This window comes from Echeneis naucrates, chromosome 23, assembly GCF_900963305.1.
Source record: "Echeneis naucrates chromosome 23, fEcheNa1.1, whole genome shotgun sequence".
Taxonomy (NCBI): domain Eukaryota; kingdom Metazoa; phylum Chordata; class Actinopteri; order Carangiformes; family Echeneidae; genus Echeneis; species Echeneis naucrates.
Window position 1 is genome coordinate 8,031,194 of NC_042533.1, and position 11,435 is coordinate 8,042,628.

An 11,435-nucleotide genomic window follows, 5' to 3' on the forward strand; every position below is an offset into this window, starting at 1 on the left:
TCATGAATTTCCACTTACTGCTGAACGCAGCTGCGGGGTGGACTGAACAATGACATGAAGTAATTCTGGATCAAGCACAGTCTATTGTAATTATTATGACTCAAAATTTAACATTATTTAATTTTTCATATTAATTATCAGCATATGGCATACAACAAAGAATGAATTTATTAGTTACTATAATTATGATCTTTAAGACTAAAAACTATTTGTCTTAAGACTGGGGATCTAGGGATAAAGGCCTAAGTAAAGTATCTAGTATGTGGCGTTTTTTATGTTTGTGTGACAATATTATGATTTTCATTTTATTGCCTGACAAAGTGGAGTTCTGCCATGCAGGTGAAGATGGTGCCATCAAGAACATACAAACACATGGATACATACAAAGACAGACAGGGCTGGTCTTTAGGACAGGGGCTAATGTTAGTTCTGGGTTCAAAGTTTATTCCATAACTGAAACAAAATCTCAGCAGAGATATTAATTTGTGACGCCAAGACTATGTTGATTCATTACCCAGGAAATAATGTTCTTTTTCTGATCACTTTAATGTATCATGTAATGCTTTCATATGCTTACAGAGAGCACAATGTGTGAAAACTAGAATAAATACAACCAAATGGTGCTGGAAATTTTAAATACGTGAAGTGATATATGGTGTACACTCTATTCTATATTCTGTCTTAAAACAACAGAACAGAAATGTGTTTTCCACAATCTGACAGTGGAGGGAAAAAGACTGGGAAATAACATCCAGGCAGTTTTGTCTTTTATTCAGTACCTGTCTGCGTAGACAGTGAGAGCTCTTCCTCCCAGCTGACTTCTGGGCCTTCACCATGCTGCCAAGACTGGCCTGCTGCACCACACGTTCACTACCAGCACACAGCTGTAACCTGCAACAACACTCCACATGAGCCAATGACTGCACCGAAAGAAGCAGTGCTATTGGTGGATGTCCTTCTAAAATATGAAATGCTTGCTTTGATCTGTGGCATATAAAAATGACAGGTTTCTTGTGTCTCATCTTGGTACTCTTTTCATTACTGATAATTGTACTGTGTGTGTATGTGATTAACATGAAGCTTCTCTACAAATGACTGCTGTGGTTGTGTTCTCTAGAGTATGAATGATGCAGCAGGTGGGCTATATGTACATTCAGCTATCTGCCGCATCAAACATACGACATGCTTCTGAAGCTTTAACAATAAAGTAAATGCTACATGATATATGCAATTCACAACAGTTTTCTTGGTAGAAGTATTTGTGTGTGTGTAATTATGCAGAGAATCGTTACCTGAGATTCAAAATGTTGCACAAATTAACTTTGGAGATTATGGAAGCATCACACAATATGAGGTGACGAGGTGCTCTGATATTTCATGTACTTCATATTCTTGTGTGTTATGTGATACAAACAATTTCTGGTGGTTGGGAGGCTCTGCCTTGGCTCAACGCTCAAATTGAGCTAAGACAGATTAACTCTCGAAAACTTTTAGGTTTGCTGATTTGGGGGGATTTATTATGTTCTGTTGCCCACACTGTCATTGCAGCAATTACTGTAGCACATTTTATGCTGATATTTCCTGTGAAAGCATGTATAATGCATTAGAAAAACACAACAAACATTACATTTTCATGTCTTTACTGGCTGTATAGTGCTCAGGCAACAAACTGGCTGTAAATATAAAACAGAACTGAATATTTTAAGGGTCACAGTAATGGTTTCACACTGGTAGTAATGTTGCTGACGGGACAATTACACCAAATTCACCAATGGTACCATTAGGCTGGGTGAGAAACACCATCTCTGCGTTAAATTAAAAAGAATAGTCAGGACTCTCTTCCATAGCTTATGCTAATGGATAAATATGCTTTTTTCCAGAGTACCTTACACTGTGAGGGAAGCTGTTAGTGGATTTATAGGTTGATTTGCAAAAAAGAAAACATTGATAACAAGTAGATTTATGCAAATAAGTACTGTAGGCACAGTACACAAAACATTTCCAGTAGGATCTATGTATATCTTGTTTATAGCATACTGCCATGGTAAATAACATATCCCATTTTGCAGCATCAATGATGAAATAAAAGTTGTGGCTGCCCTCTAGTGGTGGTCTAGTGACGAACCTGTTTGATTCATCTCAGCCACAGTCACCTGAAAACACATCAATGCTCATTTCCACAGGGCCAGAATAACATTCTGAGCTGCACCGCCGTTTTCTGATTTCCTAACCTTAGTGATACCTCCTCACTACAGGAAGTGCAGAATTATTTGTCCCAGAGGTTAGTGAACCAGCTAATAAGTCTAGACTTCACTTTTTATGACTCATTTTCTTTGGTGGATACACTTGAAAGAGTTGAGTGGCAGATTGTGTTTGATGCAGTGTGGGCATGACATGCTGTGCATCTCAGACATACTGAAATTTGGAATAAGCAGGCAACAAACTTTAAAAATTAAAAAAGTAAAAACACCCAAACAGAAAATGAGATGGGGGTAGAATTAATCTTTGCTTTTAATTAAATAACATCTCTTATAATCTGGGACAAACAAACATTAATGTAATGTGCACGTTTTCATTAAATTCAGTTTAAATAATGAATACCCAGACTAATAGCTTGAACTCTGAGGTGAAGAAGATTAAGAAAAATAAGAAACAATGACAGAAATTGAAACATTGCCATCCAGTTTGGACTTTGAACCTCAAATGAAATTATTAATGAAAAGTAAGAGTGGTCGGTAGCCAATGCTATAGTTCCACTAAAGCTCCAGCAGAGGGAGACAAAGCTTGTACTTAAAGTGTGTTGCTCTAAGACGTTTCTGTGATTCTGTGGTGTCTAAAAGACAGGACCCAGGGCAGAACCTACACTAGCCCAACAGACTATATAAAGATGTGATGTATCTGCGGATCCAAATCAGCAAGTGAAGTTGAAGTTGAAGCCAGGCCGAGCAGGTTAAATGGTTACATCGCAGGTGCACTACTTACAAGCTAAATTATTATGCAAGTTATAAACGAAATTTAAAGCAAACAAAGCTGAATTTTGTGACTCTTGTTTCATACCTTGTTTATGGACAGGACATAAATTCGCTTTGAGGACCTGATATGTCTTAATATTAAACATGTGCAGATACATTTCCAATGTGTTCAATGTTTTCTCCACTTACTGGCTAAGATGTTTTAAGACTTAACATGATCTTCAATCACACTAGAATTTGTTTGAATTAAGTAATTTGACCTGGTAGTTCAAAGTTGCACCACACAGTGGCATAAGTGTAAATTGATACTAAATCCAATGTGCAGCAATGTCTGTTGTGCTAGAACTAAAGTACTTTTACACAACAATTTTTTAAGAGATAATCGCGACAGGTAGGTGTAGACGTTTCTATAAGTACAGTTGAATATAAACCACAATCTCAATGTCTGAACATTAACAATGCTGTCACAGTCAAGTACTGCAATTTACTTCATCATGTTCAATCTACTGGATCATTGGCATTGCTATAAAAAAGGACATTCAACAGTTTATGGCCAGAATAGTTAAGAGATTACAAAGGTCTGTAAAGTGTGATTCCATGGTGATTTGCCAGCTTTGCTAATTTAGGGATTCAATACAACTTTCAATGCCTTCAATTGTTCATATTGTTTTAGTTTGTTTGTTTTTGGTTACCAATTTCAGATTTGAGTCATTTCTACCTCTCTATTTAGCAGTGGAGACTTATCAGTGAAGAATTATGCAATCAGATGACAGCACAGGCTACTTGCAATGATGAAATTGTCCTTTTACAGACAAGCACAACTGGAGTTAAGCCTCAGTCCAGAGGAGAACAGAAGAAACATGAGTCTGTGAGCAGTGGACTACAACACCAGTCCAAAACAAATGTGGGTGATTAAAGTTACTCTGACCTAATGTCATATTACACAAATTAAGTGTAACATATTCTACACAGGCCTCAACCACAGGTGCTTCTAAACATTATAGTCTGTGTTTAAGGTGAGACCACAGGAGAGATGATACAGGTGGACTGTGATCTGAAGACTTCCAGGACCATTTCTAAGCACCGAGATTTAGCTGTAATGACGCCACAGTTAATTTCAAACAGAACTATTAACCAAAAAATAATTCATTTTCTAGCAAAATTTAGAGCTGGCATATTAATGCATTATGCACCTTCCCAGGTTCTATTAATATCATGGAGGGAGATTAACACTAGCCATTAACTATCATGGGAAATTAGGACCCTACTAACTGAAGTCAGGAAACCTCATTGAGAAGGCCTTTTCCATTGTTAAAAAAAATAAAAAAAGATTTTACAACACTTAAAGGCATCGATACATTTTTAACTTAAGTGGACTTGCCCCTCCTACCCTCAACACAAACTTCTCCCTGGATAAATGTGCGTAGTTTGCATGTTTCTCTTGTGTTGGCAGTATTTTCCCTCCAGTCACTGAGCTCTGCTGAGGACTCTGCATTGATCTCAGTTGTATGTGATTTTGTTAGCTCTGTGGCATCTGATGACCTGTTGAGGGTGTTTTTCAGCGTTTCAATGAATGCATGCTGGGATGGACTCTGGCACCCAGTCATTTTAAATAAGAATAAGGCCTTATGGGAAATGGATATGGCTCAATAATTTAAGACAAATAGTTACTTTAAACAACAAATGAAAATCTTAAAGCATCTTGGTAAAACAGTCAAAACCAAAAAGTCACTCTACTGCACCACCATCTACTGTACCAAGTTTGTCTGATAATCAGCACATTGGTTTAAATCAACCATAGCATCGAAAAGGTTGCAAATCCCAGGCTGAAACAAACAGCAGCCTAATTACTCTGTTGAGAAGTGTTTTATAAAATCAAGACAAGCGGTAGTCTGTTGGAGCTGACCCAAGCTGGAAAAAATAGATAAATAAATAATAAAAATAATAAAAAAAATCCCAGTGTGGACATTAATCTGAGAACATATATACACCGCCGTTGTTAGACTACACAGGTTAAAACAAACACATCAGGCCACACATGTGCAAGTAATACACTCAGACAAACTCGAGGGACTCTTCCGTTTCCATAGCAACAGACAGGACGTAGTGGTGAAGTTGTGACTCTGACTGAGGTAATGAGTGAAGGTGTCCTGAGCTCAAACTGAGGACAGTTAGAATCGCTCACCCAATCTACACCCCACTCACTGCACATTGCTGGATGTCCGACAAGAAAATTTGAATTTTATTTTACTTCTTAGACAATATATGTTACTCTAGATAAGCAAAACACTAAGATAGGCCAACGTTTTGAGGATAGTTGAGCACATTTAATATTCCTCTCCATATTACCCATTGTTTAGGTGTTAAATATCTGGGACAGTAACTTAACTTTTGCTTTTAAGAATCAATACATAAAGGCTTGAAGAAATAATGACTGTCATACTTTCATGGCTGTTTTAAAATGTGTTGTCGAAATGTATTCCAAGAGAGAACATTATTGTCTGTTCTACACAAGCTGACAGTTTAATTTCAAAAGATCAATGACAAAAAAACTGGTTGGAAAGTGGCTTTCCCTTCCTTCCTCCTGAGCAAAGTCCTTCATAAACTACTGTTGGTGATGATTAGTGTAACACTGGAACCAGGCCTCATGCAGCAGAAAGATTAATATGAGTTAAAAAAATAAATAAATAATAAATGCATGAGATGAGACCAATATCCCTGAGGTGCTTGGACTAAAGGTCTGAAACAAACACTCCTGAAAAATAATCACTTTGGGCTAAAACTAAATCTAAACCATTATCTTTAACTTTCCATTGATACAATCCTGAATAAATCAGGAACTACCTGGTAGGTGACTGTGGTGCATGAGTCACTCCATCAGAAGCCATTTCACTCAATCTACAATTTCCAGCAGCAAAATTTCCATGGTCTTGACACATGGAAAGTCATTGTCATATAGTTAACATCCGTTGTAAATGAAACCTGACAGCCATTGCTCACAAATACACCATCTTCTGCAATGCTTCACAGAGTTTCATTCATTCATGTTCAACAGCTTATCCATTTCCGGGTCGCAGGGGGTGCTGGAGCCAATCCCAGCTCACAGTTTCATCTGCAATGAAAATCTGTATTGAATTTGGTTTATTCCAGCCAGAAAATTTGGCTTATTCCCATTTGGGAACATGTCTTATTTTGGGAGACAAATCATCGTTTGCCCTTTGAGAGGAAATAGATTAGGTAAATCCATCTCAGTGGCGCTAACCTTTGACTTGTGTCAAATTTCTGCCTTTGTCCTGTTTACCAAACAAAGAAGCAGAAGCTTTCACGTGCAGTATACACTGTGAGATATATATGCACATAGCTGTTATGTATGTTTAAAGGTTTGAGTGGCTCCTTAGCCAATACAAGTGCACCAGCAGTTCTCCCTGCCTTCTCAGTTATTTCTAATGGCTGTGTGGAGGCGGTCTGACAGGACTTCCTCCTAATGGAGGGACTCCACACACTCTGACACGATGCTGACTACTAGCAGACACACCACCTGACTGCCAGATTGGATGGGAACAGTGATGTAGCCTAGTGGCAAGAATTTCCCTGGACTTCAAAATATTTCTTTCTGGGCAATTTCACACAGTATTATTAAATAGTAAAAGTTGTGTTCTGAGGCTCTGACCTTTTACTTCCTTCCATTTAGTTCACCAATTTTTGGCAATCTTGGAATCAGAGCTAACTGCTCTGCAGTCAGGTTCTCACTGCAGGCAAAAAATGTTGTAGACAAAAATAGACCCTAAATACATTTCAGATATTATATACAACATAAAACACGACATATTTAAAACCATGTGTTAAATTCCTAACTGAAAGTTCAACATTCGCCATATTTGAATCGTGTGCGAAAAAAATAAAAAATAAAGTTGAGTCGCAACATTGCAGACCCACACCTCAGTCAACTGAAACTCTGAAATCTGACAATATTGTATATTGTTATCAGGTATGTTCCATGATATTACAGCTTCTCTGTGTCCACAAAAAATAATCAGCCAGTGGAGCTGTTTCCAAAAGCAGACATTTTAATACTTGCATACAATCAATTGGTTGGCAGTGTGTTTCCAAAGACACCACTGTCCTCTCACAAGATTTTCTCCACAAAGGTATGAATTTATCTATCCTGGTGTGTCAAATGAAACTTGAAAAGGTTAAACATGCTCATCTTGACTGTTGTATTTCACAGACGTAAAAATTAATTTATGCTATAACAAAAGAGGAGAAGCAGACTAGTTCAGTGGAGTACAACACTGACTATCCAACATGTAAATATCATCTTAACAACAGTAATTTTAGCATCCTATGTGTTAAGAGTATCCCATGTACAATTAAACACAGTCTGTCAGTTTGTCCTTTGTGTGCAAACATCATGTATTAGGAAAACCCCACACATTACTCACTGCAACAAGAAATTTTCTGTCAAGATTTCATTTCAAATGGGAAAATACCTAAATGGTACACACATACACACAGAGTTGTGCACATGCATACACACTCATGTTACCCCTGAGTACATTCAGTCTCCCAAACATCAACTTTTCAGTTTCTGCTCAGATGTCACTGCTGAACAAAGTTCCCAGGACTTGAAACATATACTTTTTTTAAGAGATGCAGTAAGCCAAAATTGTATTTCTGTGATAACTTTCATCACCAGATCAAGCCAGGACTCACTGTGAAGCATGACAGTGGGTTTACAACTTGGATTTAGCCAAAAAAAAAAAAAAAAAAGCTAGGCAATCTTCAAAAACAGGTATGAAAGGAAAATTCTGGACAGTGCATTGTGTTACTTTTCATTCAAAGCAAGCACACAGCACATGCAAAGAGCAATGTAAGGGATCTATCAGCAGACTGGGCAAAACGGAGCTGGACACACATCTAAATAAATATAGCCATGGGATGTGCATAATGAGCTTTTTCAGGCCAGGTGTGAAAGCACAGCTTATGGTAGTTTAACGTCAAGAAACCACTGAAACTAAAAACAAACAAAAAAAGCTGGTAAATGTATGATTAAACACAACCACTGTAGGTCAGAATGGAAGCGTATTAAAGCTGTTTTCCTGGTTTGATTGCCTAGATCACTATTTCACTTCCTCACTGACTGGTTGAAACTGATTTCCCAGTTGTCTTCCTGGCTGTCTCTCTGTTTGGCTTACTGACTGATTATATGACTGGCAGGTTCATGTGTTTGTCGACTGACTTAACTTGAACACTGGTTTGACGAGCTGACTCAGTGACTGAACATAACAGTACATCATTACACTGACTGAATCACACGCTGACATCATTTCACTCTTGCAGTCGGCATCCACTCTGGTCCAAACCAATGATAACTCATGAAATGTGATCAAGGTGGAGAGCCATGCAGACTTCACTCCTGCTAATAAGGGAAGACCAATTTTGGGGTGCTATACTCTCCCAAAGTCTCATGAGATAATGAGAAGCCAGCAAAGGACTAGCAACCCGGACAAGTGGAAATAATACTGTATATAAAAGCAATAAAATATAGGGAACAAGTATTTGAAATATGCAGGACACTTCTGTCAACTTCAGGCTGATGCTCCCATCACTTTATTTTTGTTCCTTATAACCCACTTTGTTATCTACACTCATGTCCTAGTTACCCATTCATACCCCTCCTCAAGGTTAGACTGGCCATCTTCACTGTGTCAGAGTTACTTGCATACTGTGCGATAGACCTGAGCTGAACTTTACAGCACATTTACAGTCGAAGCAGGTCAGAACTTAGACCAACCCAGTTTCACTGACAGCAAGTTACTGATCAAACAACCAAAATCTAAAACAACAGCAGGTTGAAAGTTACAAGCAGTTGTGCATTAATTTAGGAACCTTAAATTATCAAAGAAAAAATAGTCAAGATGTAGGTAACATCCTCTATTTACATCATGACTAGATTTTAGCTGCTGCTATAAGACCTGATACAGTATCTTGTTATATCCTGCTTTTATTTTTTTTTTTTTTTACAAAAGGTACAGGAAGTGTATGTGTCTGTGTAAACATGTACACACTTGACAGCAGTCCTTGTGCTCCATATCCGCTACATTAGCCTATATACTCAATTTCCATGTTGACTGGTTCTTCGCTTCCTAGTTTGACGATTTCAGGACTTTGAGCTGGTGAATAAGTTGTCTGGGCTCTGCTGGGTGGCACCATGCACAGTTCCCAAAAGCGCAACAGCGACAAATAAAACGTTTTTGACTAAAAACGCCCTGCTCATCCCCAAACCAGAAACGCGTGGCGCGCTGTGGATGCGATAAAAAAAAAAACGACCGAGTGAGTATCCAGCAGAATCCGATCCGTCCTCTCTGCGCTGTTAATAAATGTTTTACGGTCATGTAATCGCCATCCAGTAGAGCGACATTTACACACTCAAGAGCTTGTCCACAATAGCCACATGGACCGAGCACCATGAGGGACCGACGGGACGGATACACTCCTCTCCGGCTGGCCTGTCGAGCCCTTGAGCCGCTTTACCCGGTGTTGTGTACGCATCCACTTACGCATCCCAGACGGCGCGATGGAAACACGGCCGTCCCGAAAAACTGCACGATCTTCCGCGTTGATACGGACTCCCGGGTCGGTGCACTGCCGGAGAGTGGAAGCGCACGGCAATTGTTGCCGCCCGAGTCCGTGTCTATTGGTTCCCTTTCAGCTGGGGCAGCGTCAGCACACACATACACACACACAGTCTCCATTTGCAACTCCATCGCCCCCCATGGGCGTTCGAGGCCGCGGGCTGTGACGCAAATGGCACTGGGTGATTTGCAAATGACATATCTTCCTAATTCGGAGTCGTCGCCACAGAGGCTGGTCCGATTCAGCAGATATTACACGAAGAAATAAACATCCGATGGTGGGTGACGAGTAAATAAAGGCGGATGAGCAGTTCGCTCTACGGGGATGCGGTTGCATAACTCAGGAAACTTAATAAAAATGTGCACGGAGCGAGCGATGTGCAGTCTCCGGGGCTGGTGTTTCTCTGCTGTTTCGGTTTGATCGTGATGGCCTGTACGGTAACACTCGGCACACGATGGGTCCTCCACTTTTGGCCACAAGAGGAACCAAGCCGAGCGTATACACGGGAACCGAGTGGCCTCGCTATGGTGGATGTGTGGTGGCCAGTGCTAGGACGCATGCACGTAGCTGACGGGGAAAGACAGGACAGCCGGAGTGGGACTTAGGACCGCATTCACAGGCCCATAAAGGCCTGCATGAATACTATTGTGCTCTTTTATCCAAGAGTCCCCCAACTATTTACAAAAGGTTGGCCAACACACAAAAAATATCGCGGCGAAATGGTGGCGGCGGTTACAGCAGCTGCCACTGTGCTCTGCGCAAAGCGGCAGCACAATCATTGCGCAGCGCCGGACTTCCCCAGTTTTGTGCAAACTATGTGGTTCGTCCAAAAGACTTTTTATTTTTATCTCATTCACGCAGTCCTCGTCTGACAAGCGGCGGACCAGGGCGCAGGGCAGCCGCCGTTTCTCATGGCACGATTTGCATCGCCCCCCATTATCCCCGAAAATCTCTTTTTACACGGTTATATTGTCAGCCGAAAAACGCCACTATTTTCAGCAACAAAGGGGACAGCTTAACTTGATCAGAGGAAAAGCCAAGTGAAAAATGCACCTTTCACGCCGTAAAAGAAGAGGCCCCTCACAACGATTGCAGCATGGCAGGGGAGTGCGGCGTAAAAACGAGCTAACCCGAATAAAACACACACAAAGACAAGGTGCAACACTCCTACAAATACGTCCATCACCGCCCGACTATTAACATTAAACCATCCTCGGTCAGTCCGATTAGCCTGGAGCTGGCGTGGATGGCGTTGTTATTAATGTAAAACGCTGCGTTTTGCGGCTCCGTGCCACCTTTTCCAAGAAGCAGCTTGGCGCACAGGACCGGTGACCCTTCCATCTTTGCGCGTCCTTCTACCGAGCGAAACCATCACGGATCTGCTATTTTGACGATTTACTGTTGAATACGACACGTCGCGTTAAGTGCTTCGATCTTCGAGGGAGGTAAACGCCGCACGTACAGGCTGATACAAGTCCCTGAAACTATTCCTCTCCCCGCCGCGGCCAGGCAGAAACAAGAGGGCGATGACGCCATTTTCTGCAAAAACAACCATGCTCGGGAAGCCAGAGCGAAGGAGGTTTAACCCGCTCCGCAGCCCCTCCACTCCCGCTAAAACCCGTTAAAAACAAGTCCTTACCTTGTATTTCTTGGATGGCGGGTGGGATCGTGTGTTTAAAGGGGTAAAAAACTGTGCGGCCGAGGCTACTTCGAGTCCGGAGATTGTTTATTTCGCCTCCCAGCGTCCCCGGTTCACTCTGAACAAGTTCCTCTGCGAGCCGCTGTCTTTGTGCACCCAGAGGAGCCTCTCGGCGCTAGACCGGGCTC

The 11,435-nt window shown here is 40.9% G+C and overlaps 1 protein-coding gene across 5 annotated transcripts in view; it reads right to left on the minus strand.

Annotated features, from left to right (window-relative positions):
* Positions 1-11,435, minus strand: part of znf800b (zinc finger protein 800b) — a 31,642-nt gene extending 20,207 nt beyond the window's left edge. For 3 of the 5 annotated variants that reach the window (XM_029494907.1, XM_029494905.1, XM_029494904.1), the window contains exons 1-2: positions 11,248-11,435; positions 780-891 (exon numbers count right to left, since the gene is read on the minus strand). In XM_029494907.1, coding sequence (XP_029350767.1) covers positions 780-836 — 57 coding nt within the window. In that variant the 5' untranslated portion in view covers positions 837-891; positions 11,248-11,435. Of the gene's footprint in view, positions 1-779; positions 892-9,532; positions 9,706-11,247 lie in introns of those variants that run through there. The other 2 variants (XM_029494906.1, XM_029494908.1) reach the window with 2 other exon arrangements.